The following is a 21,184-nucleotide window of genomic DNA, read 5'->3' as shown; positions in this document are numbered from 1 at the left end:
TCATTCACAAATGCTACTCTTCTCATCTGACACTTTGACATGATTACTTGGAAAATTTACAAACAAAAATACTATTGGTGGTAGATGGCACTGTGTGTAGTTGGTGTATTACATAGTGAAGATTGTGGAGGGCTCTCTTGCAATGCGTTCTTGGAGATGTCACATTACAGTAGTAATAACTTCACAAGATCCCAGTGACTCATAAATTCCTACATATTGTACTGAGTTTAAGAATCTTCTTATTGTAAACCTTTTGTTTTATATTTAACCATCTTACCGGCCATTATGGATCAAATACGCATCCTCATATGCTTCGTATCCATCATATATTTCAATGTAATATCAACGGTATTACAATTTTAATATGCACTTCACATCCATGGTAACTTGGACATATACAGGGTGTTCGGGATAAATTTGACAGTTTCGTAAGGAAAAAGAAAATCTTCTTTGTATCTATTAAATTTAATGAATTGACAAAAAAACATTACAGGCAGAGTTAATTACAATACTATCAACAAGATTTACTCAAAATAACCACCATTAGCATCAATCACAGCTTCAATTCTGCTTCGGAACCTCGAACAAGCTGATGCTACAGTCTCCCTGGGAAGGGCCGCAAAAACTGTTTTAATTTTATCCATTAACTGGGCTTTTGTATTACTGGAAGTGCGATTGGTGTCTTTTTCAACTGCGCCCCATACAAAATAATCCATGGGGTTAAGGTCTGGGGAGTTTGGAGGCCAAACATTTGGACTGGTGAAGTCGTAGAAATTTTCAGACAACCATTTTTGACTTTTCCCAGAGGTGTGGCAAGGGGCCGAATCCTGCTGCCATACATACGGCCTACCATTGGCTACCCTTGTTATCCAGGGCTTGACTACAATTAGCAACTCCACGAACAAAGCCCGAATTCCAATGCCAGGGTTCTTCAACACCTGTTCCTGCAGATTTGCGAGGAATTCTGCTGTACGAACGCAATCAGATCGTCTGCTAGGGATCTTTCTTCTTGCTACATCCTCGTAGTCACCATTGCAAGTCTCTAGTTCATGCCTGATTGTTTTTACTGTATTCAGGGAGCATTGGGCAGCAGTCGTAATATCCTTATTTTGATGGCGGGCACGAATCATCATGATACAAGTTATTCTCTTCCATGATTCAGGTGGATTCCAGCTATCCATCCTTTCTGACATCTTGTATATGAATGAAGAAGGGTCCAAACTTTTAAATGAAGAGAAGTGTGTGTTAATACATGTAACTTACGGAAAAATATAATTAATTATAAATATGTCAAATTTATCCCGAACACCCTGTATATACGTCCTAGCCGGTAGCGTGGTTAATAAAAAAAACAAAAAAACATTTTTTTCAAGTTTTTATAATGAAATAGCAGCTTAAATATCATAGCAAGAAAAATATATACATTTCAGTATTTCCAAAACTGAACTTGGTTTCTGCTCAAAAAAAAAATTGAGCATGTGAAGACATGTTTATATATAGACATTATTATTTCAACTATGGCAACTTTGCAAATAGGAAACAATGTGCATATTCAGTTCATAACTGCACTGATAATAAATTTCTCAATAATATTATTTTCCATTCATTCACACAGTAGCAGAATACTTATCAAAAATAATACAAATTAATTTCACATTATTTAAAAATATTTCTAAATAAAGCTTTTCTAATAAAAATAAAATTTATTTTCTAATAAAAATAAAATAAAATAATTTTCTAATAAAAGCAAAATTATAATAATTTCTTTTCCAGGAAAAATAATATATTTATTTTAGAATTTTCAACTGTTTACTCAGGTCACATGGACATTACTTGGAAAATTTACTTTCCAAGTAAATAATACTTTACTTATATGTAGAAAATAAATTTTCTACATATAAGGATGGACTACTGGTGGGTGATGTGAGCTTACTGACTTTTTCTTGCCTAGAAACACCGGTAGTAAGTATTTCATATGAATCAAACCAATGCTCAATGCCTCCATATGGAACATAGAGAAGACAGCGATCAGCAGTAACAATTTTACCAGAAATTGTAGCCCCCCAACGCTCAGCACGTCCTATGTATAAAGGTTCTCCAACAGAAGTTCTTCCACCTTGAATAGCAGATGATGGTAGCTTTCCTTCAGCATAATAAGTCCAGTTAGCTGGGGTTCCTTCCGGTATTGTTAATACCTTAAATATATGACACCTTGTTAACATTAAAATATCAAAAATGTACTTAAAAAAAAAAAAAAAGACATACATACAGAAATATTTGTTAAATATGAAAATGTTACATACTAGGTTAGTTAGTGAATAATAACAATAATAATAAACAATACATGTAGAGTTTAAAAACCTATAATACTATCACTTAAGTTGAAGAATGAACAGAGAGAGAGAAAGGAGAGCTAATTATCAGAAAAAAAAAGAAAGAAAAGTTGATAATTGAGCTTCAAAATTTTGTTTTAATATGAATTCTACCCATGGCAGGTTTTAAACCTTTCATTTGTGGAATTCTCATTAAAGAAAAAGTAGCCCACCTCTAATACATTAGCACTGGTGGACTAAGGGTTAGATAATCCCAAACTTCACTGTGCAGACAAACACCCGAACTTTTCAATCCACCTCAGGTAACCAGCTGGCAATATAGTGGTCTCACATTGGGCTGTGAAAATCATCTCCCACTTAAAGGCATTCACAAACATCAACATAGGGTGATTCAAACTCACAGCCTCCTAGCTGAAGGATGGAGATACAATCCAGTAGGCTAATCAGGCTGCTAAGAGACTTTATTAGATTAATTACAATTTAGGACTACTGCTGAAATTTATTAATGATATTCTCAAGTAGGACATATCTGTATAGAATAAATATGAGTGGTTGTTTGACACAGGTATGTGATCCACTGTTTCTTGCTTGGGGTGCAAATGAGACTGTCAAAATAGCAAAGCTGATCATTACTATTCAGGTCATGACACCCTTTGAACCAGATAACAGCACTCTCTCTTACCTGAAATGTGGGAAATTTTCTAATCAGTGACCTGTCTTTTCAGACTTCAGGAGAAAGAGAGAGCTGTTTGCTAGTTCAAAGAGTCTCACGACCTGAATGGTTTTCCTGAAGTCACAAGTAAAGGAAGAAATAGATGCAGAGAAAGCATGAAAGAGTCAGAAATAGTTAGCATGAAAAAGCAGTCACAAAATGATCCAGTAGTTCTCTCACTGGAACAATAAATAGAACAGCATGAACCCTTTTAATTTTTGCTGATAGCATTGAAGTAGCTCCATTGAGCATGCATACACTCATACTATTTGACCTTTCACCTCATGAGCATGCAAGAAGTCTCCTTTTTTGTATACATTCAATTTTGTATCATATTTTCTTTAATTTAATTGGTAATGGTTTAAAAGCTCATTCATTTTGGAGGAACCTTCAACTGAAAGAAAAAATCTCAGCCTATCACAGTATATCTCAAAAATATAATGAATGTAAAATGCTTGTAGTATTGTGCTGGCTACTGGACACAGCAAGAGCTGCATATTGTTATCAAAAAAATTCATCTTAATTTTGCCACTTCTCTGGTTGCTGATTGTAATGAGTATGTTTTAGCTGGATAACCAAACACAGTTGCTTCTTGATCAAAACAAAACTACATACATTGATTGTCCAGAAGGCAAGTCTTTTACCGATTCAGAAAATATCTTGATCCCCACTGCACTGACAACTGTTTGCGGCTTAAGCATTTTTTTTTTCCCACTTACTTAATAATAAATGCTGTTTTAGAAATATAGCACAGGTCTAAGATCTGGATTATGTTGCATACTACAATAACAGACTGGCTGAAGTGACAACAAGGAATATCTTTTATGTTTATTATTTCTATGTATTTATATTTGTGCTCAAAATTCACATTTCCCATGATTCATGGAAACTATATGACTGTTATCTTCAGGTAACTGTGTAACTATATAATTTTCTGCAGGCCTGAAAGGAATGTAGTAGGCAAGAATAAGGAAGAGGTTCTGGAGTTGAATTAAGGGTGAATTACAGGAAACATATATGACTTTGTTCATAACAGCATGCTTAATCTGAATAAGAATGGCTGAAGAAGAAATAAAAGGGATGAGCACATCGTTTATGTTCATCCTTCTGTTAATAAATCTGTATCCACACATAACATGAATGTGGAATATGAAAGAAAAAAATAATAATAATTACAGAATATTTAATTTAAAAGATTAGAAGCAGGGCCTTCCCAAATGAGCCTTAGTAGTTCAGTCAGTATCAACGAGCCATTTGTTTGGAAGGACCTGGGTTTAAATTGCATCTATGATGCGAAGAACCTTCATCAGGTCTTTACAATTGATGACGAGTTAGCCAGTCTAATACAGTAAAGTGAGGTTTTTCATCCCACAATACAGGCAAACCAGCCAGAAGAATATACAAAATTTACAGACATAATACACTGACCTCATAGTTAATTGCTTCAGCAAAAATCCAAAACAAATAAACAAGCACGCTTTCCCCATTAAATTTTAGAACACTTTATTTCTTCAAATTCAACAAAAATTGTAACATTTGAACAAATAAAGTCAAACTGTTGAACAAAGAAAGGTATGGGCACTAATATTATTAAATCATATTGTCCATGAAGTTCGCTTTGTTCTTTTGAGAGTTCATGACCAAAGTTTTTTCTCAACCAAACTTTAGTAATGAACTTTATTGTATGTTTGATAATACCTGACCTAAAATGTATTTCAAGTTGAGAATAAGCTGGAAATAAGAAATAAAAAAAGGTTGGAAATAATATTCCTGTCTTTAAATTAAATGCTTCTTTCTTTCTGCCATTAAATACTTCTATCGATCATTAAACAATTCTCTAAGGAAATACATACTGATAATGATCAGAACATTTAAGAATTTCCAGTACTTACTTGATACTCTTTTACACTGTGTTCTTTTGCATCCCAAGTTATGTAGCAACAGTAGTGTGAAGGAACCACTTTACCAGGAATGAGATTCCCATCATAAAATGCTCTACCCACATAAGTAATCTCTCCCGAAGAGTCATTGCCTGCTATCACAGCATTATAAGGTACATTTCCTTCTGCACAAACTACCCACTGAAAACTAATAGGGGTTGGACAGGTAAGAGCTAAACAAAAGAAGATAGACAGATGTAAGTATTTACAGTTGTATTTCAAAAGTAACTTAGAATAAAATTGAACATCAACACATTTACACAGGGGTCACCCAATAACATATTACAGAGGGCAGAAAGCAGACCAAAGGATGCAATTTACTGGCTGCAATGCCAGACACAATCAAATGATCTGGGAATGTTAAGAGCAACAATTTCTTCAGACCTTTCCATGACACTCATCCAGTGGCTGATAAAGTAGAACAGAAGATCCACTGTAGATCCAGAATGACAGAATCTCCATACTATGGTCATTAATTAACTAGCAAGAATCTATTTAGGAGAATTTGCCTGCTAATGAATATCTCCATTATTTCGAAGAGGACTGAGGTTAGAATGGTAGAGCAAGAATAGCATAAAAAATTCCCATTTTTCTATAATCTCACATTTAGCAGTAATACAATGAGTGCAAAAGGAACATTCTATTTTTCAATTATATCATAAGCCAAATGGCCTGTAATGATTTCCTAAAACTTCACTAGAAGAGTGATGTTAATCCAGTCTCCACAATCTATCAACCTGTGTTCTTTGGATATTTTGGATGCATTATTCAAGATAATTCAAGTTCCAGGAAAACACTCTCCTACCTACATATGTTGGTAGTTACATGAGTAGTTAATGTCCTCTCTCCTACTCACAAGATTGCAATCACATTATGAGTTGGAATCTTGCCAAGGCATGGACTTGCGAATGTTTATAGGAGGTACGTGGTTATTATTTCTCACTGTAAAACTACTCTTTTGTTCATTAGAAGGAAGTAGCTTGAAAAAGTTGTGTCCCCCCCCCCAAAGAAAAACAGGGTTCCCAAATTTTTTAATCCATAGTCTACCCACTATATTTATATGTAAATTGAATTTCACACGTTTACAATCATCTATAAGATTGTCATTAAAAAAATGTCAGACTAGTTAGCTCCTTATGTTGTACAGGCTTGAAATCCAGGTCTTGTTAACCCAAAAGTTCATAATATTTCTTCAACTATTCTAAGGAAACACTTCTGTGTGGTGTAAAAGTTATATAAACATCTGAATATTTCAAAAATCCTTCGTTTTCACACATCCGAATGCACTGATAGATCTATTTTTATCTGAGATCAAGGTGATACTATACTGGTTAGACTTTCTGCTAAATGTTTAAAATATGCACATAGCTGTTATTTGGAAGACAAGTGCCCAAAAATTCAAAATTCATATATGCTTATACACTGTGTCAATTAATATATATATATATATATATATATATATATATAAAAAATGAATGAACTATTTATAACATACAATTATCTGACAGCTCTATGTACATCCTGTAGCACCACACTTAGTTTTGTCAACTTAAATATGACAGTATTTGTAATAATTCTTCAATTATTATCTTTCAGGCATGCAGCATTCAGAGTACTCATTTTAAGAATTTTCTTCAGCTTAACCTCAAAAATATGAAATTTTACTTATTTGCAGGAATATATAAGAAAGTAGATATATTTCACAGATATATTCGTGTGGTGCAAACTTATACCACACATCATTCTATCTTTAATATGGAGAGAGAGAGAGAGAGCTAGCTTAGAACATCTTCCACACAAAAGATATAGCTATTTGACTAATCCTTGTCACTGTATATATGTGTCTTCTATTGTCAAATGGCCTAAGAGACAGCACAGAGTAGACAGAATGTTTTCAGTACTATCCTTAGCAGTTTAAATAATTATAATCGCATCTGTAACTTCACTAATTCCAATTACAATTACATAGTGCCTCAAAATGCTTAAGAAACTCACTTTCATTTATAAAGCTGGTAAAAGACTACAAATAATCTTGTAAACAATCCAAGCAGAAAGTATTATAGATCAAATATTCTGCTATAAAAATAATTTCATTCACACAAAAAGCAATATTAATAATACCTTGCATAACATGCAAGGTAATATTGTTTTTATAAAACTTAAATATTAACAGTGCACATATAATACAGATATGGATAATAATAAAATAATAATATATTAATATAATAATTTGACAATGGCTGTTCCAAGTGAACTAATGTAGCAATACATGCGTATGAAAACCACAAAAGGATGATGTTATTTTTATATACAATGTGAATATATTGCCATAAAATAAATTTAAAAAAAAAAAGGGGGGTTTCTTCTCACTTTTTTGATCTGTCATATTTAAAAAGAGGAAGCAGTTAAGATATGATATTTTGTAATAAGTATATGGTATGTGTAAAATTACTATCTCACAAAGAAGTGAAAGGTTTTCTTAGAGAAATCTGGATTCTGCATTTCAGAAACGCAAAACGTATTAAGCCAATGAAAAATTACTCATTTTAAAGAGAATCCAGTTATTGGATGTAGATTACTATATCTAACTGCAGAAGTTACATAAGCAAAAATAAAATTTAGGCAGTATGTGTAATTAAGTAAATTTTATCTATAAGGTCAAAAGGCTCGTGTTACAATAAATAGAAAAATATTTCATTCCAATGCCTGGTAGCTATGTGGAAACATTTCTGGTTTCATAAAGCTAAATGCCAAATGAAAAACAGGGGTATAGGTTCGATTCTAGTCATTGAGCAGAAGTTTTGTAGACTACTCTGTAAGCTGATCTTTGGAGCAGGCTAACAGCCTCCAAAAATTTGGGAAATTGAGTTGCAGGGTTAAAACACAACACCGAAAAACTCAATTTTTAACAATAGTTAACAATATGGCAGCTATCCACCATATTTTGACTCCAAAATAGACTCAACTCTATTCCAATGGGAAAGACACTGTTCACTGATTTCTAAATGTCAGGGCTACAAGAATTCTGTCTGCTTTTTTTAGTTACAATGAAAGGCATTAAAGATTATTCCATTTCAAATCTTCTGATATGCTATGAACATATCTATTTCCATTCACATGCAAAACAATAATATAAAAGAATGATAATAACTTTATAACCTCTTTTTATGTTGCTCCCACCCATGAAAAGTTATTTGCAAACCTATAGTATATTTTTAGCATGGGTAGGCTATTGATTTTTTCCCTATTTTTATTAATTTTATATTTATTTAGTTTTTGTTTTTCACATAGTCCAGAAATCTGCTCCAAACTGAACAGAGAACTTTTTAAGTCACTTTGTGTCTCCCATAAGCAGGTATGCTAACACTCTGCCAACCAGGTTGGCTTGGAGTTACCAAGTAACTAACTATGAAGTCAGTGTATTTTATCTGTTAATGATGTGTTCTTCTTGCTTTACCTGACTTGTACGATAAAATACCTTCATTCGTGTATAAAACCAGATAACTCATCTTCAGTTGAAAAACCCTTACAAAAGATATTTTGCATCCTAGAGGAGTTCAAAACTAGATTTTTCCAACCAGATGGCATAATTGATACCAAATGACCTATAAAGGCACCTGTATTGTGCAGCAATGCATATAATTTAAAACTTGAGAGTTACTAATATCATAAGTTTCTGCATACTTCCAATGAATGCCATTGAGCCAGGTACCCTTGTCTGGTAGTGGCACTTCCAAACTAAATAAATCATAGTCATATCTACTTTCAGGTCAGTGTGAGAACACGCACATCGATCAACCTAACAGTAGATATGGCTACTAAAATAGAAGATAAGGACCACATAATAGAACTTATGACTGCAAAGCCAATATTTTAATTTTGCTTGACATGTATTTAGAAAGAAGGGTGAATGGAAAAACTAACAATCTTTTAATGGCGAATTGCAGGAAAATAAGAGTCATCATCACCATATGTATCAAGGATTTAGAACTAGTATGGCCTGTTCCGGCCTTAGAAGTCATCGTTGAATCGTTTAAGAGGATGTCCTGGTTTTCTTTTTCCTAATGGCTTGTACTTTAAGGCTTGTTTTGGTAATCTTTCTGTTTTCATTCTTTGAACGTGTTCCACCCATCTATGTTTATATTTTTTAATTTTTTCAATTACTGGTTCTTGGTTTAATTCTTTCATAATATCTTCGTTTCTTTTGTGATCAAATAGGGTATACTTTGCAGTTTTTCTCATAAACTTCATTTCTGCTGTTGTTAATCTTTGTTTGTCTTTTTGTTTTATTGTCCAGATTTCGCTTCCATACATTAAGACCGGTAGGGCTAATGTATTGTATACTTTTAGCCTGGTTTGTTTTTGAACTAGGTTTGGTTTAAATATAGAGTTAATTACTCCTGTTATTTTTAAATATTTTGCAATTTTTATGTTTATATCTTTTTCATTTTCATAAGTGATCATACATCCTAGGTAGTTAAATGAATTCATCTGTTCTAAGATCTTGTTATCTAATACTATTTTAGTTCTTGCTGGATCTTGTCCTTTAAAGGCCATAGTTTTTGATTTTTCCATTGATATTATCATACCATAATCTTTGGATATCTCATTTAGATTTAAAAAAGCTTTCTGTAAGTTATCTTCAGAATTTGTAATTATTATTTGGTCATCTGCAAAGAGGAGAGTGTTTAAGTTAATTGTAGGTGAAAGTTTAATTCCTTGATGTAAATTTTTACTCCATTTTATTATTATTTCATTTAAGTAGATATTAAAAAGAGTTGCTGAGAGGGGACATCCCTGTCGGACCCCTTGGTTTATCTCTCTTGTATATGATAGCTCATGATTTAATCTTATTTGTATTTGATTATTTTCATATATACTTGTGACAGCTTTTAGGATATTATTTGGTATTTGTCTTTCTTTTAATATGTTAAATAATATGTTTCTTTTAACTTTGTCAAATGCTTTTTCAAAGTCAATAAATGCAATATGTGTTTCTAAATTATATTCTCTTCTTTTCTCTATTATTAATTTTAGGCAGAAGGCTGGGTCTATACATGATCGTCCTTTTCTAAATCCATTTTGTACCTCTAGAATAAAGTTTTCGGAATATTTCATTAGTTTGTTATTTAAGATTCTGCTGTATATTTTGTAACATGAATTTAGTATACTGATACCTCTATAGTTTTTAGGGTCATCTCTATTACCTTTCTTAAAGATAGGAATCACAATTGCTTTTTTCCATTCTATTGGGGGGATACTAGTTGAGTAAATTTTATTTAAAAATAACAAGAGTCTTCCTTTGAATCTTGTTCCTGCGTATTTATATAGTTCTGAACCTAGCTTATCTTCTCCAGGTGATTTTCCGTTTCTTGTTTCTTTCAGGCTGATTTCTAATTCTTCTTCAGTTATTTCCTTTTCATTTTCGTTAATTGTTTGCCAGTTGTCTTTTTTAAAATATTTGTCTGTCCACAGTTCTGTGTAGTAATTTAGAAATTCTTCTAATTTCAATTCAGTGTTTAATTTTATGTTTTCTTTGGTATCTGCATTTAGGTGTTTCAAAATCTTATATACATTGGGTCTTATTTTATATAAATCATGTTCTAAATTAGAAACAAATTTATTCCATGATTCTCTATGTCTTTTTCTGACTTTTCTTTTAGCTATGGCTCTTATTCTTTTATGTTCTATTTCATCTTCTAATCTTTTACTGCTTAACCATTTGTGATAGGCTTCTTTTTTCTTTTTGATTATTTCTTTGATTGTATCATCCCAGATCTTCAGTTTTTTTTCTTTTATTGAATTTTTTGGTCTTTCCTAAGCTTTCATTTGCTGCTGCATTTAGTATCGTTTTTATATTAAGCCATTCTATTTCTATTTCTTCATTTGTTTTATTTTATCTAGATACTGGTTAATTCTTTGTTCATATAGTCATTGTACATTTGTGTCATTCAATAGTCTAGTTTTATAAACAAATGTTTCAATTTTTCTTTCTGTTCTTGTTACTTGTAGCCATTTAGGTGGTAATCTTAATTTTATTTTAAAAAGGAAGTGGTCACTGCTTATTTCATATCCTCTGTGAACTCTAACATCTAGTGAAAATTTTGATGTCTTTTCATTTAATATGAAGTAATCTAATATTGATTTCCATCCTCTTGCTGCCCAAGTATATTTATGTATGTCTTTATGTTTATAGAAGGAATTCATTATTTTTAGGTTATTATAAACTAAAAAGTCAATCAATTTTTTACCATTTCTGTTTAGAGTGTGTTCTCCATGTATTCCTATATTATTATTAATTTTCGTGTTTCCAATTCTTGCATTTAAGTCTCCTGCTAAAATTATGTAATCATTTTTATTTATTTTATTATATATGTTTTGTAGCTGATTATAAAAATCAATATTATCCTGTTCTCTTCCTTCTTCTGGGGTATATAAACCAATTATTGTTAAATAGCCTCTATCTATTTTTATTCTAGCTTCTATTATTCTTTCATTCCATAATTTATAATGTTTTAACTGTTTTGAAAGGGAGTTATGAATCCAAATCATGACTTCTGCTTGTGCTCTTTGGTCTCTGTCGACTCCACTGTATATCACATTAAAATTTTCAGTTCTCATAGTTCCTTTTAATTTCATTTTTGTTTCAGTGATTATTGCTATTTTAAAATTTCTTTCATTTAATAACTGGTCTAATTCTATTTCTTTATATGCTATTCCTCTTACATTCCAGTTTGCTATGTGTATTATATTTTGTTGTTTCCATTTTCGTTTTCCCTTTTCCATTCCAGGGTCGTTTCCCATAGATTCAATCCGATTATCTTTTTCTGTCAGCTTACAAGTATGGTTATGTTCTCCATGTCAGGGGACTAGCCTGACGAAGGAATAGTTCAGTGGTAGGGCTGCTACATTAAGGCTTCTGAACTCACCTTCTTCCGAATTTAAACCCATAGGAGGAATAGGGTATATCGAAGGGGAAAGGGTAGATTATAGAAGAAATATAGTAAGGTTTATAGAGAGGACATAGTTGTAAGGCCAGAAATGAAAAGACCCCATGGCCCTCGAGTACTCTAATCTCAAGGGTCATAAAGTAAGAAGAGTTGGCCGATAAGGCTTTATAGGAAAGATTAAAGTAAGTGGGTCTTTCTTCCTCAAAGTAGAAGAAGGAGAGGATAGACCCAGCTAGGGGTCCATGGGAGTGCCGCTTCCCTTATAATCAAGATGATTGCCCCTTATGGCCCTGTTGGTCCACGAGTCCTTATTCAGTATATTCGGACCACCCCACCATATATACACACACACACACACACACACACACACACACACACACGGTGGGCTCCCCTATCCGCCACCCAGGGGACGTGCTCTCTAGGGGTTACAGGGTCCCCTGAGAGGAACCGAGAGAAAATAAGAGTACAGGCTATAAAGGTACCAAAAAAATAAATAATAGATATAAATAAGTTCTCTATGCTTTTCCATTCCACAAAGGGTTAAGCCAGTACTTAGTCCTTTTTTTTTTTTTTTTTTTTTTTTTTTTTGTAATCGATGTCATGTCTTGCTGGCATGAATATACTTTTCTTCTTCTTCTCGAGTACAATCTGAAGTTTAGTCGGTGGTAGCAATACGTCCATATTATTATTATGGCATGACACCTCCAGGCAGTCCAAAGACTCATTCGAGGGAGGGAGGGTATCTACTCCACAATTCTGTCTCCACCACTCAATCCACCAACCACAACTACTTTTCATCATCTACGCCATCTACTGCCGACCACCAACACTAGTATTTTCAGAGATAATCACAAACATCCATGCTTACAGTGGGATTCGAACCCGCAGCCTATTGGTTGGAGAGTGGATACACTAACCACTCAGCCAACCAGGCCGGCACATTGCTACCTTGTGGGGAAAAATAGAACAAAGTGGTTTGCTGTTGTCTTCCTTGTCCAGTAATTCAGTAACAGATTCAGTGTGCTAGCTGTTTCTCATTCTTTATGATTGTCAGACTACCATGATAAACTTCACAGCATTGTCACTTATGGGTGTGATCTTCACTAATCCAGATGAATGTTATTGCTGCCCCAACAACCAGCTGGCTGAAATTTATTTAATAGGGATTACATCTCACCATGTTACATCCCCATAGGTGGCAACTGTCCATGACTGCTTATTTACAGGCTTCCCTGTTTATTTGCAACTAACCTCTGTATGCAGAAACCATTCCCTTATCCACAGCACTTGGAAGCATAAGACCCATTCCCCAAGCATGAATATACACATATATAAAATCATATGAAAAGATAAATGCTGCCATATCATGTTCCTAGTCTTAACTAATAAGACTGTATAAAATCTTGAATTTTACATTTGCTTCTTTGGAAAAAAAAAAAAAAATGAAATGAAATGGAAAAAGTTCTAATTAGTTACAAGAATAGAACATTGTGAATTTTACATTTGCTTCTTTGGAAAGAAAAAAAAAAATGAAACTGAAAAAGTTCTAATTAGTCACGAGAATGCAACATGTTTTACTTTTACCAAATTATCATCATATACGTTATCATGAGGCTACATTGGCACTTGAGCTGTACAGAATATACATTATAACTGCTGATTCAAAAGAATCATTTTTACATTTGAATAATCTCTTGCAGTTTAAATTTGATTTAGAAAAGCATTTACTTAAAAATACAATTCTTAAACACAGTGTTGTATACACACGAGGAAAGTACATTGTAGGTCTGTAGGAAAAGCCTCATAGGTTTGATTTATGTTCACTAACTACAGGAATTCTTTCCTTGACCTTTTTTTTAAATTTGATTCTGGAATTAGTTGTTCATAGCCAGGTCAACAGTTTTATTTTCAAGGAAAATGGGTTTCTAATCCTTTACTCAACAAAATCAATTTGAACACATACCTACATATAAATAAATGCCAGTTGGGATGAGGAACATTGCTTAGTTTTAATCATGCAGTAAAAATACTGCAAACTGTAATGATGATGACTGCCTACCATCTTCAAGAATTTAGGACTACTGTTTACTCCCTGTGGATAATGAAAACACGTTAGAATACTTTTTGTAAACATTAAATATTTGTAACCAAATAAATACAGTCAACAGACAAGCATAATGAATTTAACAGGACTATAACTCCTATGAAATAGTAGTTCAACATATAGGTTGAGGTTCCCAACTAAATTTTTTTTTGAAGAGTGATCAGTAGCCAAACTCAACCCTTAACTGTCACTACAGCTGGTTCATGGCTATCAATGATTTCATATACAAGGAAAACAATAAGGCAGACAACTACTGGTCTCGTCTCCTAACACTATATATGTATATATATGTAGAAAGTTTTGTACCTTGGGTATACTATGCGTTAAAGATACCAAGCAATTTTTATAAACTTGGTTTTAATCCTTTTTCCCAAGTAAGCAAACAAGCAGGTAAGTCAAGTTTGCACCTGAAGTATTTTCAGGTCTGAGGCAACTCATGGTAAAGGCAGAGTAAGCTCTGATCACTTTCCTTAGTATCTCCCATAATGCAAAGCACATCTCCTTGTAGACATGTATGATGCTATGCATTAAGAGAAGGGCCACTACCCAGACTGGTTTCGACCTTTACTGAGATCTTTCTCTCATCCTGAGATCGTTATTTAACAAGGTCAAAGCACCTTGTGGCAACTGGTATAGGTAAAATTTATAAGTTCTGCATTACTTCAACGTTGGCATCTCAGGGTCTGGCTCCCACTGATGAGATCTCAATAAAGGTTGAAACCGATCTGGATAGTGGCCCTTCCCTTAATTCATAGCATCATATATATCTGCAAAAGATTCCGGGCAACTCCAAGGAGTCTACAGACTCATCGAGGGAGGCCCTAACATCATGTCAAGAACAACTATTCGACATTCACACAGTATCTATCATACCTCGCCTTAAACTCCTTCACAGTCGTAGCACCCACAACAGACTCTGGCAGCTTATTCCACTCATTCACCACTCTCCAAGTAAAAAACCTGGCTCTAACACCCCTGCTAACCACATTCTTGCCCAGCTTCCATGTATGGCCCCTAGTCCTCCCACCACACAAGTATTTTTAATACTTGGTATTAAAACCAAGTTTATAAAATTGCTTGGTATCTTTAACATGTATGTATACATACACATACACCACTGTCTGAAATATGTGTATTCTACAGTCGATTTTCCAGCATTGCATGGATATTAATCTGAATTCCAAGGAGGAAAAAGCCTTACTTGCATGTCAGAAACCGGCTGAAAAAGTAGTTCCCCTATTCACAAACTATAATCCAAAATATAGTAGTCTTTTTTTTTTAGGTCGAATGCTATAGAAGCAAATACCATTTCCACAAGGCCACACAGGCACCTAGCATAATGTGGGTGTGTATGTAAAATAAAATAAATAAAATTATATATATAACACACAAAATCCGTTAATGCCTTTTATTTCCCTATAGGGAGTAGGAGAGGCTGTTTTAGCCACATTTAACTTTTGGAGACTGAAGAGGCAGTTCAATCTTCACCAAGAGCCAATCAGAGATAGCAGGCCCAAGGCTATCACTAATTATAGATGGATGACAAGTGCCGCCATCTTCTGGTCCGTAATCCTAACACTATGTTTACTGCCTGAAATGGTCCTACAGTCAAGTTTTTGAAAAACCTGAGTTTCTGAGAGGAAAAAACCGCTTTCCCGTGCCAGAGAACAACTAACTCGCTAACTGGTCAAAAAAAGGTTTAGATAAAGTTCCTCTAGGCAGCGGCCAGAATCGAACTTTGGATGCTCTTACTTCGGGAAGCCTAGTGCCATTGCAATCACTACAAAAGTTTTTTGTTTTAACTTACAGTACATTCGTATCGTTGACGAACGAAGGTTTTTTTTATTAACCTTAATATTAATTCAATGTTAATCTTGGCAAGAATTTTAGCAGTACAATAAAAATCATCATCTTCATCATGCGTATTAAGGATTTAGGCCTAGCATGGCCTGTTCCGGCCTTAGAAGTCATCGTTGAATCGTTTAAGAGGACGTCCTGGTTTTCTTTTTCCTAATGGCTTGTACTTTAAGGCTTGTTTTGGTAATCTTTCTGTTTTCATTCTTTGAACGTGTTCCATCCATTTATGTTTATATTTTTTAATTTTTTCTATTACTGGTTCTTGGTTTAATTCTTTCATAATATCTTTGTTTCTTTTGTGATCAAATAGGGTATACTTTGCAGTTTTTCTCATAAACTTCATTTCTGCTGTTGTTAATCTCTGTCTTTTCGTTTTATTGTGCAGATTTCGCTTCCATACATTCAGACTGGTAGGGCTAATGTATTGTATACTTTTAGCCTGGTTTGTTTTTGAACTAGGTTTGGTTTAAATATAGAGTAAATAGAGTAAATATAGAGTATACAATAAAAATATTCTTAATAATTGCAACAGTTTAGCAACATTCTATATTCATTAATATGAATATAGAAAATGCTAACAATCAAATATGTGGTACATCCTTAACTATTATACATACTCACCTGCTTCTGTAAAAGAATGAAACATCTTATTTCTTAACCCTAGCCTAGATTTGTTGTAGGCAGTCCCATTAGAAGGTTCTCTTTTGCGCTAGAATTCCACATATTGATGACACAGGAGGTGTCAAAATTTGCAAACATTTATCTCCAACCTAGTTTTCAAAGATATAATGACAAATGCGTTTAGATATCCTTCACTTATAACATGAGTAGCTATAATTCGCTAACTATGGATTTAAAACATAAATACTATGAAATGAATTTAAGTGTTTCCAAATATATATTAATATTGCTATTAAAATATGGGCACCTCCATTGAAGTCTGAAGACTCATTGTGGGAGACCCAATCTATCCACACAATCTATCACATCTCTCCTTGAACCCATTAACACACAAAGCACTCACAACTGACTCTGGTAACTAATTCCACTCAATCACAACACTACAAGCAAAAAATCTAAACTTCACATCCCTATTAACCACACCTTTATTCAACTTCCAGGGATGACTCCTTGTTCTGGTCCCTTTAGCCAAGTGCTGAAACATTTAGTTTTCATCTATCCTATAAAACCCTTTAAGCAACTTAAATGTTTCTCTCTCTCATATCATATACTGTAGTGTATTTAACAGATCTCTCACTAGATGGCACTTGTTCACCATATCAACTTAGTATGCTAGAAAATTCCATTTTATTGGAAGGTTTGGAAAGCTCTTGAGATATATTATATCATTTGATCATCGGTAATGTTCTCCAGTCTTTTAGTAATAGCATTCAGAGATATGAGAACGTATCATTTTGGTTTATTGCATGTCTAATTAAGTTGAAATCTGATCTAGGTATTGCTGATTATAAGAAGGCATGACATTTCAATTATGGTAATGAAATCGTATAGTATGATGGTTGAAAGTATTGTTTGAAAGGTGCTGTTGCCAAGGCCGTAGCCAGATTAGATCACCCCTGATGGATTATAAGACAAAAATATAAGAAAATCTCCAATTGCTATTTTGTTTTCATTACAAGAGAAGCATTAATGCAAAATGATTACATAATAATATTAATTAAATGTTTGCTCTATGGGGATATCACACAATAAAACTGTTTATAAGCTCCGCTAAATTTAAATTATAAGCTATGTCCGCTTCTATATAGCTGCTAGACCAACCGATCTTTCTTTATTCATTGCTGTTTGCAAATAATTTTTAATCAGTTTAAGCTTGGAAAAACTTTCCACACTTGCTACACTAACAGTAATTGTTAATATCCTTAGAGTGGTGGTTATGCTGGGATAAATTTCTACAAGATTTTGGTTATATATATATATATATATATATATATATATATATATACACACTGTATATGATAAAATTTGGTGAGGACCACTTTTCTCATTTTCGAGAGAATTTTTAATTCTTGAAATAAATATATTGCATCTACATCAGATGTTGTAAAATATCTTGTTACCCTAATACGGTTCCTACCACAATATGGCTGAAAGAGCGCTCTTATTAAGCGTTGCAGTGAGGCAGGCTGTCTCTATGCTACATCCTGCTGTCGACAGTAATGGCTGTTGCCACTAGAGCCGGTGTGGGTAGTGACCCTTCCCTTAATGCTAAGGCTAGTGATGAGAACTTATACTATCTTTGCCACGAGTTGCCCCAGTCCTGAAAGTACTTCAGGTGCAAACTTTGTTTGCTTGCACTTCGATAAAGGATAAAACCAAATATATAATTAGTAGCATAGCCAAGTGAAAAAAAAACTTCCATATACTATTTGTTGAATCGATGTGTTATAATATAATAACTCGTTCGGGGCCGTTAAATTGGCCCTGGCTAGAGCCTCGTGCGCTTGTACATAAATACGCCCTGCCTTGGCGAATAAGTATTTCCTGTAAACTGGCACATACTGGATGAAATAAAAAAAAAAAAAACACTACGTCCAGTAACGCACTCAGGATTTAATCTTGGGGGGGGGGGGGGGGTTGAGTAGACGACTGCGCGCATCTGGATGATCGCTAATTCATAAGTAGTATAGAAACAGAAGACACGACACAACATAAATAAAAGAAAAAATGAATTTTAATTAGGAAAAGACTTTTGGAAAATTTTCTAGTGTTTTTTTCCTTTTTCTTTGAGGGGGACAGGGCCCCCATCTGGGTGCACCACTGATCCACACTATAGTCACTCGGGAGCTGCAAATCATTTTTTGCCTATCTGTTTGGTAGAATGGTTAGTGCATCCGCTTTCCGACCAACAGGCTGCGGGTTCGAATTCAGCCTTTTCATTGAAGTTTGTGAAGATCTTTAAATTAAAAGCACATTGCTTATTCCATTCTTATTGGAGGCCTGAAGTTTCTTGAAAAGTGCCATGTTTGGTAGGGTTTCCGGACTATGTAAATATTTAAATAAAAAATGCACAATTTATAACATTAATTAAAATGGGGGGGGGGGAACTCCCTCACTGTACTACGTACTAGTGTTATAGGTTTAAAAATGCTATTATTCAATTGGGAAAAAAATCCCTTTATTACACAATTGTAAATTTAATATCAGAGACTATTTTTCGAAGTCGTACAGCTCTACAACATTCTCCAGAACCTAACACTATCAAAACTCGCGAGACTTATTAGACCACCTCCGTAGACGAAGCCAAGTAGAGGTATTGATTACGCTGGGTCTTATCTGTCGTTTCCTTTCGCATGCCAGCGAGCTTATGCATTCTTATCTTGCACATTATGCCATGGTGATCTCAGCAAAATATTGGCTTAATAATAATAAAAAATATACTGCTCCAGTCCGTTTCTTCAATTAAACTATAATACACTTGTTGCATTATTTTTAGAACAATTGTAGTATTATTATGTAACAACTCCAGGGAGTCCAAGGGCTCATCGAGGGAGGGCATGCGAACAGCATCAAACGATTTAATCCCTTCCAACTACTAACCGCGCTCAAACTTGCTTAACTTTTTGCGTGAGTCATTAGTAGCGGAGGAGCCTAATACACTAATGCTTGTTGCATTATTTTTAGTACAATCGTAGTATTTACTCGCTTTAGCATTGAAACGCTTTCTCGCAGAAACTCGTGTTTCATATGGTATGTTCAACTAGGTATGTTCCTTAGCTATCATTTTTATTATATACATACTCAGCAAACTCATTTTAACAGTTCTTTTAAGATACTCACTACAATCAATGATTAAGGCATTCAGCAAAGTCAATCGTGGAGTAAGAACTGTTTTAACACTTGACTAATTTTCCACAAATCCACGGTACGAACAGATATACACAGTCTAACACTGATAAGGTTCTCCCATTACCGATTGTATGTACAAGTATGACTCTTCCGTGGCTATTAGGCAGCGCCGCTTGTGACGATCCCTGTAAACAAGGTATAATAATAAACGTTTTTTAGTGCGAATTCTCGTTCAGTTTATCCATTATACGCCTAAGGAATCTGAGAATTCGGAATAGATACCACTTTCTTTGGCCTTTTATAACATCGTGTGCTATTCTTTGGACTGTTATCATACGCAAAAACGGTAATTAGTATGAAAAACCAATTGCCATCCGATAACTAAAAGGTCAATAAAACCACGTGATTATGTGTGTGTCAACTGACTTATAACACCGGAAGTGAAGTCAATGGTGGGTTTCCAGCATCCTTACGGAGATGTTTGTTTCCAATGTTTGGAAATGTGCTTTCTTAATTTGTGTGTGCGAAGGCTTTTTTTTTTGTTCTAAAGTGGTTTTGGTAAGAGTTTCTTGTAATATGTTGGTTGGCCTGTTGTGTGTGTGTGTTTTAGTGTTTGTAGCTATGTTGTTTTTGTTTTGTTTTATCAGTTTTGAGTGGTTGGTTTTCTTTCTGAAGGGATGATTTGATATCGTGTTAAAATTTTATTATTATTTTTTTTTCTGCTCTCCATGAAGTCACAAGACTCATCGTTGGGAGTCCAACACTAGTTGACACACAACAAATCTATCATATCACTCTTTAAAATCCTCCACAGTCTGCGCAGTACCACCCTCTCAGGCAATGCATGGCATGCAAAAAAAAAAATACTTCTTACCCTTTTACTCACCACCTTCTTTTGCAACTTCTAGGGATGGCCCCTTTTCCTTGCTCCTTTCCCTCATTGTACCATATGAAAAAAAAAATTCATTTCGGTCAGTGACTTTCTCTTATTCCAATATTAATAATAACCCTTCAACAACTTAAATATCTTGATCATATCCTCCCTCCCTTTGCCTTCTATCCACCAAACTCTATAGCCTGCCTGCCCTCAGTCTGTCCTCATAATCAGTGTTGTAGAGTCCTGATATCAGTTTGTTATCCATCTCTGCACCTCTCTAGGTTTACTTCATCCCTTTCAAATCCCAGTGACCAGATCTGAGCATAGAAATCCAGATGTGGTCTTATCAATGCTTTATACAATGGGACTAGCACACTTTTATCTCTTGTGGTCAGCATTGCTCAGAGATGCGATTCTCTGAGATGTCTTCACAACCTTTGCAGTATGTTCTCAGAACTTCAAATCTCTATCCATAATCACCCCAAGATCCCTTGCTTTCTCTACTTCTTCCAGTATAACTCCACATCTGCAAACAACTGAACATCTTTCTCTCTGTAGTCCTGTGACAATATCATTGACATAAAGTATAATAAATTTAGTT

General features: G+C 34.2%; 1 protein-coding gene across 2 annotated transcripts; it reads right to left on the bottom strand.

The window, feature by feature from the left end:
- Positions 1–1,024: 1,024 nt before the first annotated feature.
- On the bottom strand, positions 1,025–19,863 carry LOC150109627 (pfs47 receptor-like). 2 transcript variants are annotated; one of them, XM_090409341.1, is made up of 4 exons: positions 19,698–19,863; positions 16,518–16,666; positions 4,938–5,158; positions 1,025–2,195 (listed from the first exon to the last, which is right to left on the bottom strand). In XM_090409341.1, exons 2-4 carry the CDS (start codon positions 16,540–16,542, stop codon positions 1,866–1,868), a joined length of 576 nt encoding a protein of 191 aa, XP_090265467.1. In that variant the 5' UTR covers positions 16,543–16,666; positions 19,698–19,863; the 3' UTR covers positions 1,025–1,865. The 2 variants fall into 2 exon arrangements, with proteins under 2 accessions (XP_090265467.1, XP_090265459.1); XM_090409333.1 differs by lacking the exon at positions 19,698–19,863 and adding an exon at positions 13,899–14,027 and having other exon boundaries at positions 16,518–16,653.
- Between the last annotated feature and the right edge of the window lie 1,321 nt (positions 19,864–21,184).

Source organism: Typopeltis vanoorti, chromosome 2 (assembly GCF_054136105.1).
Source record: "Typopeltis vanoorti isolate ZY-2024b chromosome 2, IOZ_Tvanoo_1.0, whole genome shotgun sequence".
In the NCBI taxonomy this organism is placed as follows: domain Eukaryota; kingdom Metazoa; phylum Arthropoda; class Arachnida; order Uropygi; family Thelyphonidae; genus Typopeltis; species Typopeltis vanoorti.
Note: the sequence above shows the minus strand (reverse complement) of the source record. Positions and strands in the feature narration are given on the sequence as shown.